Source organism: Callospermophilus lateralis, chromosome 3, assembly GCF_048772815.1.
Source record: "Callospermophilus lateralis isolate mCalLat2 chromosome 3, mCalLat2.hap1, whole genome shotgun sequence".
Taxonomy (NCBI): domain Eukaryota; kingdom Metazoa; phylum Chordata; class Mammalia; order Rodentia; family Sciuridae; genus Callospermophilus; species Callospermophilus lateralis.
Genome location: NC_135307.1, coordinates 78,571,141 through 78,591,528, shown reverse-complemented (window position 1 = coordinate 78,591,528; position 20,388 = coordinate 78,571,141). Strand labels below are relative to the sequence as shown.

At 34.9% G+C, this 20,388-nt stretch overlaps 1 protein-coding gene and 1 non-coding gene across 2 annotated transcripts; both read left to right on the top strand.

The window, feature by feature from the left end:
- The first annotated feature begins 401 nt into the window (after positions 1 to 401).
- Positions 402 to 549, top strand: LOC143396170 (small nucleolar RNA SNORA79). The gene has a single exon (XR_013091043.1). It is a non-coding gene; the product is annotated as a small nucleolar RNA SNORA79 (small nucleolar RNA).
- Positions 550 to 13,530: 12,981 nt separating this feature from the next.
- Ccnb1ip1 (cyclin B1 interacting protein 1) lies at positions 13,531 to 20,060 on the top strand. The gene is made up of 3 exons (XM_076848405.2): positions 13,531 to 13,838; positions 16,375 to 16,708; positions 19,284 to 20,060. Exons 1-3 carry the CDS (start codon positions 13,542 to 13,544, stop codon positions 19,484 to 19,486), a joined length of 834 nt encoding a protein of 277 aa, XP_076704520.1. The 5' UTR covers positions 13,531 to 13,541; the 3' UTR covers positions 19,487 to 20,060.
- Positions 20,061 to 20,388: the final 328 nt, after the last annotated feature.

Sequence of the window (20,388 nt, the reverse complement as noted above, 5' to 3'; positions counted from 1 at the left end):
CAATTTTGTCATCAAAGTCCATGTGTATATTTATCTTATATTTTGTACTGCGTGGCAATTTCTGATATTTGCATAATAGATTATCAGAGATTCTTTGCTTTAATTGCTTATGTATCTTACTGCCAGTTGGCTTATCCCTCATTAGTACCCAAAGACTAATTTAGTTCTAAAATTGGGCATAGTATGGAAATGGTACTATAGTGTATATCCTTATGTAATTGTTGCAATAATATTTTCTTTAGTTGATTTTAGTTTTGGCACTAATTTATTCATCATTTTGTCTAGCTAAATCAGTTAATTCTCAATGGTTTCTTCTTATTTAGATGTAATAACTTCTGAGTCTCTTGATGTCTTTATTTTTTATTAATGTTTCTTAAAATAATGTGGTTAGAGATAAACTTTGATGGCTGTTCCTCTCTCTGCCTAGAGCCTTTGGCAGTGGGATTTTGGTCCATCATATATCAAAGCTGGCTTATCTTCACTCAGGGCACTATGAGGATAGGTTGGCTGTCCATTAGTGCCTTCTGATTTTTGCGGAGTCAAACAATTACAAAGTGGGTGGTGATTTTAGATTTTAAAAATGTACCTGATTAAAAAAAGAGAGGGGATGTAATTTTGAATATAGGGATGTGGTTTATAGAAAACTCTTTGGATGTGATAGTATTTGAATAGCTCTGATCTAAGGCTATGAAAGAAAGAGCTGTAGTCAACTTATTCTGGGAGTTATGGGATCATTACACACTCAAGTTATTCATGTTTAAATTTTAAGTGATTCACTTGATTTTCTAAAGTAGATGTTCACACATTTCAAGGCAGTTAAAAAAATACCTTTATAGCATGAAGCAGGTGATTCTTAAAAATTAAAGATGAAAGCTGACTCCTTACCAGAAAATTTTCTAGAATCAACTTGCTAAAACATAAGTAGTAGCACAGCAAAGAGTAAAACATTATTTTCTTTTCTTTTTTCTTTCTTTCTTTTCATTTTTTTTTTTTTTTTTTTGTACCAGGAATTGAACCCAGGGACACTTAACCACTGAGCCACATCCATAGCCCTTTATTTTTGTATTTTATTTAGAGACAGGGTCTTGCTGAGTTGCTTAGGGCCTCGCTAAATTGCTAAGGCTGGCATTGGATTTGTGATCTTCCTACCTCAGCCTCCCAAGATGCTGGGATTATAGGAGTTATTTTATTTTTTTATATCATTCTTATATCTTTTACTAGATTGTTAGTTTCATGAAAGCAGGATACCTTCTTTATCCCCTGGATCTGGCTCAGAATAGATAAACTGAGTACCCATGATTTTACTTAAAATTATTAATATATATGGTAGGCATGGTGGTACATGCCTGTAATCCCAGTGATTTAGGAGACTAAGGAAAGGAAGATTGTAAGTTTGAGGCCAGTCTCAACAAGTTAGGCCCCAGTATTTAATAGGAAATCTCTTATTATAAATATTTTATATATAGCCTTACTGGATATTTATCATTGACTGAAATTTTACATACCATTAAGAGTTGGTTAAAAAGTCATTATTTCTGCATATATTTAATATTGAAAATAAACTCAGTTGTTTTGGCTAAATTATACTCTTCTATGCTGTGTTACATCTATGAGCATATATTTAACATGCAAGGGGTACAAAAATAACACATCTAAATGTGGAAGTCTGGTATGCTTAGTGAACACAGTGTGTTTTTGAAATCAGACTTAGTACTCATGCTTATACTAGAACAACAGACGGTATGCAACTATAATAACTTCTGTTGACTAGAATATGAAAGAAACCTGTTCTTTACATTAAGATTCTTCTATTAAAACAAATACACAAGTGTCATGAGTTTTAGAGTAAGTGATGTTAACAGTTTGAGATTCAAAGATACAGGAAAGAAAATTAGTACCTTTGAGGCTGTTAGAGATATATGGTATATAAATACTCATAATATAAGCCGATAGGTACTTAGAATATCTATACCAGATAAAAAATAATTCTTCATTGTAAAAAATACTTTTTTTTTGTCGTGGTGGTGGGGATTGAACCCATAGTCTTGCACATGCTATGCAAGTATTCTACCACTGAATATATACCCAGCCCCCAAAATATCTTTTTTTTTTGTTAGTGGGTATTGAACTTGGGGGTGCTTTATCACTGAGTACATCCCTAGCTCTTTTTATTTTGAAACAGGATCTTGCTGTTTTTGAGATTGGCTTTGAACTTGTGATCCTTTGCCTCAGCCTCCCAAGTTGCTGGGATTATAGGTATGAGCTACTACGCCCAGCAAAATAACATTTAAAAAAATTTTATTCTAATTTGATATATATAATATATATATATGATAGTATGCATTATAGTTCATAGTACATATAGAGCACATTTTTTCGTATGTCTGATTGTGTACAAGGTATATTCATAATATTTGTGTTTTCATACATGTACTTAGGTTAATGATGTCCATCTCATTCCACTGTCTTTTCTACCCCCAATGCCCTCTCCCTTCCCCTCCCACCCCTTTGTCATATCTAGTGTTCCGCTAATCCTCCCTTGCTCCCTCTCCCAACCCCACTATGAATCAGCCTCCTTATATCAGAGAAAACTTTTCGGCATTTGGTTTTTTGAGATTGGCTAACTTCACTTAACATTATATTCTCCAACTCCATCCATTTACCTGCAAATGCCATGATTTTAATCTCTTTTATTGCTGAGTAATATTCCATTGTGTATATATAACACATTTTCTTTATCCATTCATCTACTGAAGGGCATCTAGTTTGGTCCCACAGTTTAGCTATTGTGAATTATGCTGCTATAAACATTGATGTGGCTGTGTTCCTGTAGTATGCTGTTTTTAAGTCCTTTAAGGATACACCAAGGAGTGGGATAGGTGGGTCAAAAGGTGCTTCCATTCCCAGTTTTCCAAGGAGTCTTCAAACTGCTTTCCATATTGGCTGTACCATTTTGCAGCCCTACCAGCAATGTATGAGTGTGCCTTTTCTCCCACATCTTCGCCAGCTCTTACTGTTGCTTGTGTTCTTAATAGCTGCCATTCTGACTAGAGTGAGATGAATCTTAGAGTAGTTTTGATTTGCATTTTTCTAATTGCTAGAGATGATGAACATTTTCATATATTTGTTGATTGTATATACTCTTCTGAGAGTGTCTGTTCTGTTCCTTGGCCCATTTTTTGATTGGGTTATTTGTTTTTTTGGTGTTAAGATTTTTGAGTTCTTAATGTATCCCAGAGATTACTGCTCTATCTGATGTGCAAGTGTTAAAAATTTGCTCCCAATCTGTAGGCTCTCTATTCACCTCACTGATTATTTCTTTGCTGAGAAGAAGCTTTTTTGTTTGAATCCATCCTATTTATTAATTCTTGATTTTAATTCTTGTTCTTATAGGAGCCTTATTAAGGAAGTTGGGGCCTAATCCGATGTGATGGAGGTTTGGGACTACTTTTTCTTCTGTTAGATGCAGGGTCTCAGGTTTAATTCCTAGGTCCTTGATCCACTTTGTGTTGAGTTTTGTGCATGGTAAGAGAAAGGGGTTTAATTTCAATTTGTTGTATATGAATTTTCAGTTTTCCCAGCACCATTTGTTGAAGAGGCTATCTTTTCTCCAATATATGTTTTTGGTACCTTTGTCTAACATAAGATAACTGTAATTATGTAGGTTAGTCGCTGTGTCCTCTATTCTGTACATTGGTCTACTAGTCTATCTTGGTGCCCATATCAGGCTGTTTTTGTTACTATTGTTTTGTTTAAGGTCTGATATAGTGATTCCACCTGCTTCACTCGTCTTGCTAAGGATTGCTTTAGCTACTCTGGGTCTCTTATTTTTCCAGATGAATTTCATGACTGCTTTTTCTGTTTTCTATGAAGAATGTCATTGGGATTTTGATTGGAATTGCATTAAATCTGTATAATGCTTTTGGTAGTGTGGTCATTTTGACAATATTAATTCTGTCTATCCAGAACAAGGTGGATCTTTCCATCTTCTAAGGTCTTCTTTAATTTCTGTCTTTAGCATTTTGTAGTTTTCATTGTAGAGGTCTTTCACCTCTTTTGTTAGGTTGATTCCCAAGTATTATATTTTTTTGAGGCTATTGTAAATGGAGTAGTTTTCCTCATTTCCCTTTCAGAGGAATTATCAACTGATATACAGAAATGCCTTTGATTTATGGGTGTTGATTTTATGTCCTGCTACTTTGCTGAATTCATTTACTAGTTCTAGAAGTTTTCTGATGGAATTTTTTGGGTCTTCTAGGTATAGAATCATATCATCAGCAAATAGAGGTAATTTGAGTTCCACTTTACCTGTCCATATCCCTTTAATTTCTTTCCTGTAATTACTCTGTCCAGTGTTTCAAGAATTATGTTAAATAGAAGTGGTGAAAGAGGACATCCCTGTCTTGTTCCAGTTTTTAGAGGGAATGCTTTCAATTTTTCTCCATTTAGAATGATGTTGGCCTGGGGCTTAGCATAGGTAGCCTTTATGATGTTGAGATATGTTCCTGTTATCCCTAGTTTTTCTAGTGTTTTGAACATGAAGGGGTGCTGTATTTTGTTGAATGCTTTTTCTGCATCTATTGAGATGATCATATGATTCTTATCTTTATGTCTATTGATGTGATGAACTATATTTATTGATTTCTGTATGTTGAACCAACCTTGCATCCCTGGAATGAACCCCACTTGATCATGGTGCACTATCTTTTTGATATGATTTGTATTTGATTTGCAATTTTATTGAGAATTTTTGATCTATGTTCATTAAAGACATTGGTCTGAAGTTTTCTTTCTTTGACGTGTTTTTGCCTGGTTTTGGAATCAGGGTGATATTGGCTTCATAGAATGAGTTTAGGAGTGTTCCCTCTTTTTCTGTTTCCTGAAATAAATTGAAGAGTATTGGTATTAATTCTTCTTTAAAGGTCTTATAGAACTTAGCTGTGTATCCATCTGGTCCTGGGCTTTTCTTGGTTGGTAGGCTTCTGATGGTATCTTCTATTTCATCACTTGAAATTGACCTGTTTAAATTGTGTATATCATCCTGATTCAATTTGGGCAAATCATATGACTCCAGAAATTTGTCAATGCCTTTGATATTTTCTATTTTATTGGAGTATAAGTTTTCAAATAATTTCTAATTATATTCTGTATTTCTGTAGTGTCTGTTGTGATATTTCCTTTGTCATCACATATGTTAGTAATATGAGTTTTCTCTCTCTTTCTCTTTGTTAGCATTGCTAAGTGTCTGTCAATTTTATTTTTTCAAAGAACCAACTTTTTGTTTTGTCAATTTTTTTTAACTGTTTATTTTGTTTCAGTTTCATTGATTTCAGCTCCAATTTTAATTATTTCCTGTATTCTACTGCTTTTGGTGTTGATTTGTTCTTTTTCTAGGGCTTTTATTTGTTGACTTTTTCTTCTTTTGAGGAATGAACTCCATGGCATGAACTTTCCTCTTAGTAAGGCCTTCATAGTGTCCTAGAGATTTTGATATGTTGTATCTGTGTTCTTATTCACCTCTAAGAAATTTTAAATCTCCTTGATGTCTTTTGCAACCCATTGTTCATTCAGTAGCATATTAGTTAGTCTCCAGGTGTTGATGAAGCTTTTATTTTTTTATTTTACATGATTTCTAATTTCATTACATTATGATCTGATAGAATGCAGGGTAGTATCTCTACTTTTTTGTATTTGCTAAGAGTTGCTTTGTGGAATAATATATGGTCCATTTTAGACAAGGATACATGTGCTGCTGAGAAGAAAGTGAATTCGTTCATTGAAGGATGAAATATTCTGTATATGTCAGTTAAGGCTAAGTTATGATTGTATTAATGAATTCTAAATTTCTTTGTTCAGCTTTTGTTTGGACGATCTATCCTGTGGTGAATGAGGTGTGTTAAAGTCTCCCAGAATTATTGTGTTGTGGTCTATTTGACACTTGAACTTCAGAAGAGTTTGGTGAATGTAGATGCTCTATTGTTTGGGGCATATAAATTTATTATTATTATGTCTTGTTAATGAATAGTTCCCTTAAGCAGTATGAAATATCCTTCTTTATCCCTTTTGATTAACTTTGGCTTGAAGTCTACTTTATTTGATATGAGGATGGAAACCCTTACTTGCTTCTGCAGTCCATGTGAGTGGTGTGATTTTTCCCAACATTTTACCTTAGTCTGTGGATGTCTTTTCTTATGAGATGAGTCTTTTGGAGACAGCATATTGTTGGGTATTTTTTTTTTTTTTTTGATCCAATCTGCCAGTTTATGTCTTTTGATTAGTAAGTTTAGGCCATTAACATTCAAGGTTATTATTGGAGAGATGATTTGTAATCCCAGCCATTTTTGTTTATTTTTGGTATTTAACTTGACCTGGTTTCTCCTTTGATTAGTTTTTCCTTTAGTGTAATACCTCCCTTTGCTGATTTTCATTGTTGTTTTTCAATTCCTCTTCATGGAATATTTTCCAAGGATGTTCTGTAGTGCAGGCTTTCTAGTTGTAAATTCTTTTAATTTTTGTCTATCATGGAAGGTTTTTATTTCATCATTAAATCTAAAGCTTAATTTTGCTGGATATAAGATTCTTGGTTGTCATCCATTTTCTTTCAGAGCTTGATATATGTTGTTCCAGGATCTTCTAGCTTTCTGGGTCTGGGTTGAAAAATCTGTACATAATCTAATTGCTTTTCCCCTATATGTAATCTGATTCATTTCTCTCGTGGCTTTTAATATTCTCTCCTTATTCTGCATGTTAGGCATTTCATTATAATGTGCCTTGGTGTGGGTCTGTTGTGATTTTGTACATTTGGCATCATGTAAGCCTCCTGAATTTGGTTTTCCAATTCATTCTTCATGTTTGGAAAATTTCTGATATGATTTCATTGACTATTCAGTGCTCATTCTTTTTGTTTGGAACTCTGTGCCTTCCTCTATCCTAATAACTCTTAAATTTGGTCTTTTCATACTATCCCATATTTCTTTAATGTTCTACTCATGGTTTCTTACCATTTTTACTGCGTGGTCTACATTCTTTTCAAGATTATATATTTTGTCTTCATTGTCTGAGGTCCTGTCTTCTAAGTGGTCTCATCTTTTGGTGATGCTTTCAATTGAACTTTTAATTTGGTTTATTGTTTCTTTCATTTCAAGGATTTCTATTTTTTTTTAAGAACCTCTATCTCCCTATTGAAGTAATCTTTTGCTTCCTGTATTTGTTTATGTAGCTTTTTGTCAAAATGATCTTTTGCTGCCTGTATTTGCTCTCTTATATCATCCTTTAATTTGCAGGACATTTTAATTATGTACATCCTGAACTCCTTCTCTTCATTTCTTCTGTTGTGCTGGCCATGGATTCTAATGTGGTATCTTGATTTGTTTGGGGGTACTTTCTTCACTTGTCTTTTCATATTGCTTGTGTGTCTTCCCTTCTAGCACTGTGGATCCAAGGCATTACCATTTTTACCATATAGGCTTATAGTGCTCCTATAGGGATCCAATACCTCCTTTGAGGTGAAGGACAATGTTAACAGTTCCCAATATAAATAATATATACCTAAAAATAAATATTTGCTATTAAGATGTTTACAGTTTGGTCACAATGTACAGAAATGGTGAATTCAACTATTCTCTACATTATATTCAGTAGGTTTATAAAAGGATTTACAGTTTCTGATGGTGGACAAAGAATTTGGGTAAGGAGTAGAATGACATGCTGAGGAGGTAGGAGGTGAGGATACAGAGTTATTATCTTAGGAAGTGTGAAAGAGAAATCTAAAGAAGAAGATTAGTAGCAGGAGAAGGGAGAGGAAGTAATTTTGGGTAGACACGTAAGTGGGAAGATAGTAGAGTACATAAAACAAACACACATATATATTCAGAAAAATAAAAAAAAATGTTTAAATAGTAGAAATTGGTGGGAAAAAAGAAGAAAATGTATAATACAACTGTAATAGAGTATTCAGACATCCCAGTTCTCAAAATTCTAATTCATGCAAAGTACTTGATTTCACATATGTTGGTGATGTGTGGTCAGGAGAATACAGAAGGAGAGGGAAAAAAAAATCTTGAAGGAAGAAACAGATATTGTTTTGGTTGGAGATCAGTATCTTTTCTGCTTCTAGTAGGTAGGGTCATCTGTTGTTAGCTGGTATCTTTGACTTCAGGATGGTAAAGGTAACCAGGGTGTCACTATGCTGGGGTTTTTGGCTGCTGGGGTGAGGGGGGAGTTAGCAACTGGGTATCTGGCCAGCTGGGGTTCCAAACTGGGAGTTGTCCCCACTGATGAAGGTGGCCCAAGATGGAGGTGCCTGCTTTCAACAATGGGGTGTCTGATTGGGTGGGGGCAGCTGTATGATGGCGTTGGGATGTGAGTTCAGACACGAGCTCTGTGGCTGCAGTGTGAGGCTGTTGGCTGACTTCAGAGCTTCGATAAGGTTCTCGGATGTAGGCACCCGAGAACTGCACTCTGCTGTTGCAGAATCCCAAGATGGTGGCGACTGCGTAGCCTTATGTTGGTAGATGGGGGTCCACCCAGGGGCGACAGCTGGAGTTCCTACTCTTGCGAAGCTGCCAGTGTCCTGCATGGGAGTGGCGTCTGTGATTTCTGCTCAGGTGGGTGGCTGAAAGTTCTTCAGGGTTGCTGCTGCTACAGATGATCTCGCTGGGGTACCTGGTAGTCCTGCGTGGGTGAGTAGTTGGAGACCACTCTGACACGGAGACCTGGAGCTCTGGACTAGTACAATGATTCCTGCAGGGGAGCAGGAATATCGCTAGCAGAGAAGCAGTATTGTCACTACTTGAATCCCAGGTCACGGAGCATCACAGAATGCTGCCTCCTTCTGGCTTCCATCGGGGATCCTAAGTTTATTTTCACATCAATTAATTTCCAAAATAACATTTTTGAAAGGTGAAAAGTAACAGGCAATTAAATTATGTAAATGATGTGTAAGCACAAATTGTGCTGTCAGAGCTTAGAAATCAATGTTCTTGAAATTACTTCATGAATAATATAAGACTCATGAACACTCACTAGTTTATATAAAAACAGAAAACAATTGACTTAAATCACTGAAGAGAGAAATAAAAGAAAAAGCTGGATGTGGTGGTGTTACATCCTAGTTACTTTGGGAGGTCAAGCAGGAGGATCATTTGAGCCCAGGAGTTCAAGGCCAGCCTCAACAACATAGTGAGACCCTGTCTCAAAAGCAAAAACCAACCAACAAGCAAAGAACCAAACACAAACAAAACAACTCCCCCCACCAAAAACAAAACAAATAAACAAACAAAAACCCACCAAGAAACATGTTTTCAAGGTGTTCAAACTTTTCTTTTGAAATTCTAAGGTTTTGGCTATAAAAAAAGGTATCAAAATAATCATTTACTTCTCTGATCAAGTTGAGCACAGCTACCACTTGAAATCTATTGTTTTTTTTCCTTCTTAGTAGTATGTCTAAATTGCTTTGGTAAATAGAGTCTCACACAAATTTTTTCTTACCTATAATTTTATTATGAGTAGTTCGCGTGTGAGCACACATGCACTGGGATTGAACCCAGAACTTTTGCCTGCTAAACATGTTCTACCACTAGAATACATTTCCTGCTTTATTCTGAGTTGGTTTTGTTTTGTGTAGTCAGTATTAACTATGAAATCTTATTCTAAAAGCAGATGAAATACATAATTTCCAATATTTTGTTGTGTATTGTATCACTTGCATGTTAAAAATAACCTTGAAATTTAACTAAGCTACCATTTCTATCAAAGACCAAGGTTGGAATGTTTGTTTTCTTGAATGTTGTGGCCACTTTTCCTTTTACAACTCTTACTGTTATTCAGATTTCCTATGTTAGAAAGTATGTATTAAAGATGTATACATGAAAAGTAAAACCTTAAAACTATTGAAAACCTTGAATACTTGTGGTAGGAAGGGTGAATTAAAGATTTGCATATGAAAAACAAGACAACTACTGAAAGTATAGAATAAGACACATAAAAGGAAAAGTTGATGAATTTATGTACACTAAAATTCAAACATGTTTGCATGCCACATAACTGTCTTCATATAAATCAAGAAAAATATTGGGCTGGGGTTGTGGCTCAGTGGCAGAGCGAGCGCTTGCCTTACACATGTGAGGCACTGGGTTTGATCCTCAGCACCACATAAAATAAATAAAATAAAGATATTAAAAATATTTTAAAAATTATCAAAGAATATGAACATGAAATTTACAGATGAGGATCTTTATGTGGTCACTTATATGAAAATATGTTCAACCTCATAAGTAATCAAAGAATTGCTCATTAAAACAACATTTAATTACTATTTCCCTATTATTAGATGGACAAACATGAAAAGACAAAACAAAACAAGAAAGAATCCTGACAATTCTGTATGTTGCTGATTCTGGAGCAGTGGGTTCTTATATATTTTGCTGGTGGCAGTGAAATCTATATTATTGCTTTGGACAGTGATTTGGTAAAATCTGATTTATTCAAAGATGCTTATATGTTAACCTAGTCCCTGGGTATTATATTCTATGAAATTTTTTGGCATGTGTACTCAAGGAGAAATGTTCAGAAGGTTCAGTGTAGTGCTGGTTTTAATTGTAACCTGGAATGAATGCCCATTAGAAGAATATATAAATTGGTATATTTGTAGTATATGATTATTAAAATGAATTAACACAAAGTATGTATTAATTGGGATACATATGCAGGAAGAGATTATATTATGAAAGTAACTTGTTTAGGATCACAAAGTTAGTCACTGGTTGAAATCTCAATGCTTTGTCTTTTGAACTTCAAATGAAATCATATACCATTTTTGTACTTTAATCATTCTGCATTTGGTACAGTTAAAACTTAAAAAAGCACAAACTCCTTAATTAGCAAAAAAAATTAAGGAATACATGGTTTACACATGAACCTCTAATTTTCTCTGACTCCAATTTGTGCCAGTAACATTAAATTCCTAGCAGAAAGTTGCTTACTTGGGACAGGTTTTTGTTTGAAGGAGAGGTTCAGTATTATGGATTTGCAAGTCAGAAAGGGGTTTGCTGAGTTTCGTGTCCATTGTGTGGTGTACTGTATCTGTTACTAATTCATAATTGGGTCATGAAATCTGAAAAGGTGGCTACAAAAGACAGAATTAGAGTTTGCATCTTGAGCACCCTTCTAGCCCTTCTCTTCAATCCAATTTTATGTTTATTTTTTGGCTAATGGGGATTGAACTCAGGAGCACTGGGCCACTGAGCCACATCCGCAGCTGTATTTTGTATTTTATTTAGAGGCAGGGTCTCACTGAGTTGCTAAGCAGCCTTGTTTTGGCTGAGGCTGGCTTTGAACTCGGGATCCTCTTGTCTCAGCCTCCAGTCTAATTTTAAATCTCAATTGTAACCGGCTCATGTAGATTAAGCAGAAAATTACATTGTTATAAAAGAGCCAAGAAAATTGACAGGTGAGACATTAAAGTAAAAACAGATACCAGCAGTTCCAGGAGTGTTTATAAGATTACCTCAAAATTCATGACACTGCCAGTCCTGTCACTTAATTTTAAGCACTATATAAATGATTGTAATATAGACTCAAGGAAAAAATTATGATTTCTTAAAAAAAAGTACATATATGCACACACACACACACACACTAACACACATATGGATACATATATGTGTGTGTGTGTGTGTGTGTGTGTGTGTGTAACAGCTGGGAAAATTTATATTCGAAGAAGGACAACAAAAATGGCAGAATCTTCCGCATAAAAGTGATAGTGGTCCAATTACGGGCATGGGCATAACAATTTTTGAGAATTCCACAAACATACTTTGTGCTGCTTGCCCGCAACTCCCATCATTATCTAGGACAAACACCTCCCTGTACCAGAGACAGGGGCTCCAACTGGCTTTTCTACCCGCCCACTTTAGCTTCAGGACACTTCCCCCCAATAGGAGTTGCACCAAGTGTTGACAGCCACCTGCTTCGGAAGTGGGAAACCTATGGGGTTGGTTGGACTTGCGCTCTTGCAGCACTAGCCCTTGCGTTGGACTGGTAGGTAGGGCCCGTGGATCCCATGATCCTGAGCGGCCCCATCTCCAAGCCCGCCACCCAGCAGGCCTCGGGGCGACTGCGCGCATGCGCACTCTACAGCAGAGACGCGCTGCGAATCCTCGCCTCAGCTGGAGTTTCCCGGGTGGTGGTTTTTTCCCGCTCTTTTTCATTGCCTCTCAGGTCAGATATTTTTTTCGTGTTCTCGTTTTTATTATCATTACTGTTTTCTCTGTCGAGTGCAGAGAGGAGGCTGAAAATTCCAGAGTGAAATTTCCATAGGTCTAATTCTCAAAAATTTGGCCCTCAACTTGTATAAGCCCATAGTAATAGCGCTCTACTCCCCATCTTGTGGAAAATTTGGAATTAGCTGCATCTCTGGCTTTGCCTGGAAAAGGTCTCAGCTTCAAAACTCCCCATATATTCTGCTTCCCCTTTGCTGGTTACCCAGGTGGAGGGTAAAATAGTCCTTATTGGCTGCCAAATGACATCATTGTCCTCATTGAGGATATTTGGGATGGAAGTGTTGGAATGTCTCTGACCAAGGAAACATTCTTTGCAGAATTGTCAGTTGATAATGTGTACACTTTTCCTAGGTGTAATTGATGTGCCAGAGTTATTTTATGTAATATGTGCTTAAAATATTGGTGTCCATTTTTGGGTTAGTCAAATTCCAGAGAGAATTTTACTTTATTGAAAAGTAAATTAACCTAGAGAATTGATTTATTCTTACAAATGTTTTAAATCAAAGCATAGTATCGAACAGTATTTTCATTAATAGATGGATTGTTTAACCGATAAAAAGTTCACTCAAAAGCAGCTTTAATATAAATTTTCAGGCTTTATAAGGGTCAATTACTAGGATAAATTAGGTTAGTTTCTATTTTATGTAAACAGATAGCTAGTGTTTTTTTTTCTTTTCCAGTTAGTGTTTGTAATCAAAGTAACACAGGTAAGGAATCTGGTTGAGAAATCAGCATGTATGAAAAAACCTAAAAATGTAGCTTCAAATATTTTGCACAGCAAAATATCTGAAATTGTGCCTGGATTTTTATGTTTGCGAAGTGTGGGATGTGGTACTAACATATTTTGCCAAAGTATGAGTAGATAATAAATTTGAATTTTGATTTAGATATTGAAGAATGACAAAAAGCACTGATGTAAATTTTACTTGTTTGTACTTTGGCTATGTTTCTTAAGTTTTTTCCATATACATATTATTTTTGATCTTAGTAAGATTTAGAATCACTTGTGCATTTAATTTTTCCTTACATTTTTTTTCATGGCCTTTGTAAAAAGAAGGAGCACAGTATTATTGGGAGACTCAAGTCAATATATCATTGATTATAATAAATAAAAACCAATAACATGTACATTTTATCAAAACAAAGTCGAAAATGTATTTATCTTTTACTTGTTATTAAGTAATTAATCAATTTTATTTTCATTGTGTCTTATTTACCTTTTCATTTATCAGGACTTCAACATCTGGAGATCTCATTAACATGTCTTTGTGTGAAGACATGTTGCTTTGTAATTATCGAAAGTGTCGCATCAAACTCTCCGGTTATGCCTGGGTCACTGCCTGTTCTCATATCTTCTGTGATCAGCATGGCAGTGGTGAATTTAGTCGTTCACCAGCTATCTGCCCTGCCTGCAACAGTACCCTTTCTGGAAAGCTGGATATTGTCCGCACTGAACTCAGTCCTTCAGAGGAATATAAAGCTATGGTGTTGGCAGGGCTGCGACCAGAGATTGTGTTGGACATTAGCTCCCGAGCACTGGCTTTCTGGACATATCAGGTTAGTACTTAGACTAGTTGTTCTTTGAGAGTATAATCTGAGGCACGTATGGGAGTTTCTGAAATTTTTCTTCACTGTTTTGTATTTATTTTTTATTTTATTTTTAATGAAAGTATAGAAAACATTCTTTTTAATAATAAGTTTTCAGTTTTCAAAAATAATGCTTATTGTTGAAAATCTTAAAGGAGAAAAATAAAAAACCCCATAATTCTATTACTCAGAGATTTCATTATTAATAGTTTTGTTTGTGTGTAAGTGTATGTTGTATACATACATTTTTTTTTTCTATATAAAAATAGGATAAAACCACACATACTGGTTTTATGGCCAATTAAAGTTGACAGGGCTAGGGATATTGCTCAGTAGAGTGCTTGTCTAGTATGTGTGAGGTCGTGGGTTTGATCCCTAGTACCACAAAAATATAAAAAGTAAACATAAATAAACAAGGTGGACAATATGTTATGTCTGTTATGAATATTTTGTTAAATATTTTTCAGTTTATTTGTATTCTATTATGGTTTGTTTCCAAGTTATTAATAAAATGCTGTGGGGAGCATTCTTATCAAATTCATATTCATTATTATATGCTAGGATCAAATTCCTGACAGTGGCTATATATATTTTGAAGGTTTTATTTATTTATTTATTTGTAGTGTAGGGGAACAAACCAGGGCCTTGCACATATTATATATAAACACTCTACCACAGAGCCACATCCCCAGGTTTGAAGATTTTTTAAAATTATACTTTAAATTTGTCTTTCAGTATGGTATATCCATTCATTTGCTCTCAAGAAATGTATGTGGGTGCTTAGTTTTCCACGTCTTCTACTCCCAAGTTAGATACAGGTGAAATAGAACCTCAATGCTCTTTAAATATGCATTTCTTGGATAACTTTTAGATGAACATATTTTCTTGAATTTTTTCAATTTTTTTTTAACGTATTTTTTTTAACGTTTGAATTGCTCCGACTGATTTGTTAGAATTCTCTGTAGTTCTCTAACTCAAATACTATAACATTTATTTATTTATTTACTTATCTATTTATTAAAAAAAATATTTATTTTCTAGTATTTTTATAACTTAGTATCTTTTAATTTTTTTTTTTTTTTTTTACATTATAGATGGACAAAGTACCTTTATTTTGTTTGTGTATTGTTTTATGTGGTGCTGAGGATCAAACCGAGTGCCTCAGGCATGCTAGGCAAGCACTCTACCACTGAGCTACAACTCCAGCCCCTATAACATTTTTTTTAAAACTTATCATTTGTCTTTATTGATATTTTACATAGACCCTGAAATATTTTGTATTTGATGTAATTATAATTTTAATGATTATATTGTATAATTTATTTCCAAATTACAAAATAGGCTGTGATGAGCATTCTTGTCATCAAATTCATGTCTTTAACTCTTTCTGTTTGTGATTTTGGCCTTTGCTGCCTTCTTAGAGACTTTCCTGTGGAGAACTTTTAATTATATTCTTGAATATATTATTATATCTTACACATTTATTTACTGATATTATTATTAGAGCTTTATAATTATACATAGTAGCTGGGTTCATCCTGACAAACTTATACATACCTGGAAATTGATTTCAGCTCATCATCCTTCTCTTTCCCTTCCCATCACCCCTCTCCTCTTCCATTCCCCTTCCTCTACTGTATTAGACTTTCTTTTACTTGTCTATTAATTTATATTTGATTGATTCTTTATTTTATCTTCCCTCCCCTTTTCCTTTATTTTACTCCAGCTTCCCTATGTGAGAGAAAACATTTGAACTTTGAGTTTTGGAGTTTGGCTTATTTTACTTAAGCATGATATTTTCCATTTCCATCCATTTATTGACAAATGCCAAAATTTCATTCTTTTTCATGGCTGAATAATACTCTATTGTGTGTATATATTTTCCACAATTTATTAATCCATCATTTATTTACAGGCATCTGGGTTGATTCTATAATTTAGCTAGTTACTTAGTTTTTTATTTTGAGACGGTTTTGCTCAATTGCTTAGGGCCTTGATAAGTTGCTGAGGCTGGCTTTGAACTTGAGATCCTCTTGCCTTACCCTCCAGAGCTGCTGGGATTACAAGTGTGCATCACCATGCTCAACTAATTGCTTTTTCTTTGTGGTACTGGGAATGAAACCCAGAGCCTCGTGTATGCTAGGCAAACACTCTTACCACTGAGCTACATCCTATATCCCTAATTTCTTTTTGTTTTGGTATGGGGCATTGAACTCAGGAACACTCTATCACTGAGCTATATCTTTATCCTTTTTATATTTTATTTTGCTTCAGGTTTCACTAAGTTGCCCAGGCTGGTCTCAAATTGGATATTCTCCTGTCTCAGCCTCCTGAGTTACTGGGATTACAAGTATGAGCTACTATGCTGGGCTCCTCAGTTAACCTGGTTCTAAATGTTCAAGTTATAACATCCTTGTGTTTTTTTTTTTTTTTTTTTTGTATTTGTATGAAGTTTTACATTATATAACTTTGTGTTCCTTACTTTAAAAATATTTTCTTGGGACAGGTACATCAGGAACGTCTCTATCAAGAATATAATTTTAGCAAGGCTGAGGGTCATCTGAAACAGATGGAGAAAATATATACTCAGCAAATACAGAGCAAAGATGTAGAATTGACCTCTATGAAAGGGGAGGTCACCTCTATGAAGAAAGTGCTAGAAGAATACAAGAAAAAGTTCAGTGACATCTCAGAGAAACTTATGGAGCGCAATCGTCAGTATCAAAAGCTCCAAGGTCTCTATGATAGCCTTAGGCTACGGAATATCACTATTGCTAACCAAGAAAGTACTCTTGAACCATCTTTGTTAGCACAGTCTGGTGTTTTTGGCTTCCCTTTAGGTAAGAAAAGACATGTTTTATATATATATGTGTGTGTGTGTGTGTTTGTAGTACTGGGGATAGAACCTATGGCCTCACATGCTAGGCAAGTTTCTAAGTTGCTACCACTGAGCTACATCTATTTTATTTTGAGAGATGGTTTTACTGAATTGCCCAGGCTGGCCTTGAATTTGTGGTTCTTCTGCCTCAGCCTCCCAAAGTAGCTGGGATTGTAGGCATATGCCTGTCACTGTCCACATATATTTTGATTTCTTTCATATTTATCTGTTCTTTCTGTTCTTCTCATTGTACGTACTTACCCTTTTACTCTTTCTATCTTATTTAGCTTTTTACATACAGTCAGCATTTTCCTCTTCATAGTCTAAGAAAACTATCCAATGTCTGTTTTTCAAATCAAGGATTTTTCTCACTGTACTCTGTGTAGTTCCAAGCTGTGAGTGAAAGCTCCAAGGGTCTAGAGCCATGATAGGTTATGAATCTTTCATCTGTATCTCAACCTCACATCATTCTTTTACCTATTATATTTGCTTACGTTCATAGTATGCCTTTAATATATTTCAAGATATAAGTTTGCAGATTACAATGTAAATTAAAAATTACTTAGTTACTGCCGCAGTCTGGCTGGGCACAAATCACGAGCCACTCACAGCTTTGTAGATTCAAACAGCAACTCTTTATTCCCGATCTTACACCGGCCTTCTACAAACACATTCTGGGGAAATCCACGTTCTCTGCCCAAATCCACACCCACTGGGCTTCTGTCTCCCAAATATATTCTGAATCCCGTGAGAACTCAAGGGGAACTCAGGCAGCAGGATAGGCCTTATTCTAAACGGGGAACGCCCTAAATTCGGATTATCCTAAACCGGGAACACCCTAAACACGGATCCGCCCTGGTCCTTGAGCAAGGTCAACTTACATGCAATGTCGCTGCAAAATGTCCTATTTCCACGAGTCCTTCCACTAAAGAAACATGGGGGTACGCTGGCAAGGAAATTGTCATACCTACTTGGCTGATGGCTCCCAGCAAGTTACAGTAATAAATAATAGCTGCCACTTATTGATTTCTTACTAAGGGCTAAGTATCTTTTTAAGTGTCTTACATGTATTCATATAATTTACAAACCTATGTGAAATAAATACTGTTTTTTATCCCTGTTTTGTAAGTGAGAAAGGAGAAAGCTAAGGAACAGAAAGTTAATTAACTTGGTCAAGATCACATAGCCTATACTCTTAACTCTTTGCATCCTCAGGAAGACCTTGTTTTAGTTTCTTTCACTTGCCAATACTGGTCGCACAGTTCTCAAATTATTGTCTCTTGTTTGGTTCTTTTTTAAATTTACCTTTTTATCTGCTCATCAAATGTTTATCCAGTGTTTCATGTGCCATTGTGTTATGCATCTTTATATCTCTCTAAACAATGAGATATAAAGATTATCCAGATAGTAATACTGCCTTCACAATCTAGGATGATACCAACTTTTTGTTAGGTACCCTGCCTAACAAGTTCCTAACTTTCACTTACTTATATTGTAGTTGAGTCAACCAAAGTATTTCTGTAAGTGGATATTGTAGGTATTATTTTCCTGTCACTGTCCACATATATTTTGATTTCTTTCATATTTATCTGTTCTTTCTGTTCTGCTCATTGTATGTACTTACCTTTTTACCTTTCTTTTTTAGCTTTTTACATACAGTCAGCATTTTCCTTTTTATAGTCTAAGAAAAACTAAAAAAACTAAGGAAGTGCCCAGCAGAAGTAGTTAAATGTTCATTTGATCACATCTATTACCTGATTTTCCATAAAGTTATGCTAATTATTATTGAGTCATGGGTATATGGCAATATTTCATGGTTGTCGTATATTTCTGGAGTATTACAGTATATATGTGTGTGTGTGTGTGTGTGTGTGTGTGTGTGTGTGTGTGTGTGTATATATATATATATATATATATTTTTTTTTTAATTCCTTCTGGTATGGTGACACACACCTGTAATTCCAGGTATGATGGAGACCGAGGCAGGAATATTCCATGTTTGAGGCCATCCTGGGTAACTTAATGAGACTCTGTCTCAAAATAAAATAACATAACATAAAATAAAATAGGGCTGGGGATATAGCCCAGTGGTGGAGTGCTTGCCTAGTATGTATGAAGCCCTGGGTTCAATCCTTAGTTCTAAATAGAAAAAAAAAAAAAATTATTGAAAAACATGGCTCAAAGGATCATGTGCATATATGTATTTTTGATGATTCCTCTGAAATGGATAACAAATTAATAAAACTATGATGTTGTGAATCTAGTACTACTAAAAATGTTTCATTGTGTCAGATAACTTTGGCAATGAAATTATGGCTATCGATGGAAACTGCATCACAGAAGGTATTGTAGATACTTTAGTCATGGGGAGGGAGAGGTGTGGACATTAGGGTCCTTTTTTAAATCTAGTATTATGTTTGTATTTTATCCATCTTGGGTGAGTTTTGTTACAGTATTTATTGAATGGATTTTGTTTTTTTGTTCCTAAGGATCTATGAGGAAATAGATGCTTATTATCTCCCTAAATTTTTTTCTAGGTAACAGCTCCAAGTTTCCTTTGGACAATACACCAGTTCGAAATCAGGGTGGCGGAGATGGAGATTTTCAGTTTAGACCATTTTTTGTGGGTTCTCCAACAGCACCTGAAGCCAGCAACAGCTTTTTTAGTTTTGCCTCTCAAGGCCATGAATTAGAGCAGCAACAAGTCTCTAGCAGGGCCTTCAAAGTAAAAAGAATTTAGCTTATTTTATAGAATGTTTGTTTGCATTCAGTGATTTCATTTATCATAGAATCTTTATTCTAGGTAAGAGTTGTCAACCTCCCTGTGCTGTTAAGTCTTTGAAGTTCACTTCACATTTCAACTTATAAAAAATTAAGTGGCAGTAGGGGATTGGCATTAATGTCTTGATTTTTTTGTGTGTTCCTTTGTTTCTAATATTTAAAGCGTGAAAATTTCATTAATCTCAATTTCTTTGTATACTGTTGAGTTTTCATTCCTGGTGAAAAGGCCACAACATTATTATATGTTCTGTAGATCCCTCTGACTTTCTGACTGAGCTGTGTATTTATGCATTATATGTATATAAGCACCAGTATTATATGTTTACGTGTTACTTTGGGTCTTGGTATTTATGCATATATATGTATGTAATTATGTCCATTGATATTTTACTGTATTTGTCAGTATATTTAATGAATATTTTGGTTTTGGATAATGGTGGGTGATCTGTGGCTTGTTATTTGGGTGTGTGTATTTATTTGTATGTATTTATATATTTGTACACATATTAACTTGTTTAGAGAGGTATGTTAATGTTAATGAAAGAATAATTTGATGTATGTATTTCCAGTCCCCCCTTATAAATTTAAAAATTATTTGATAAATTTATAAAGTTGATTTTTTAGGATTTGTTTAAAAATAAAGCTTTTTATTAACTATAGCCTGTTAACTATTTTAAGAATGCACTTCTGGGACTGGGGTTGTGGCTCAGGGGTAGAGTGTATGTCTAGCACTTGGAAGGCACTGGGTTCAGCATCACATAAAAATAAATAAATAAAGGTGTTGTGTCCAACTATAACTAAAAGCAAATATTAAAAAGAATCTACTTCTGATGCAGAGAAATTCCTAATGTTATTGGTAGT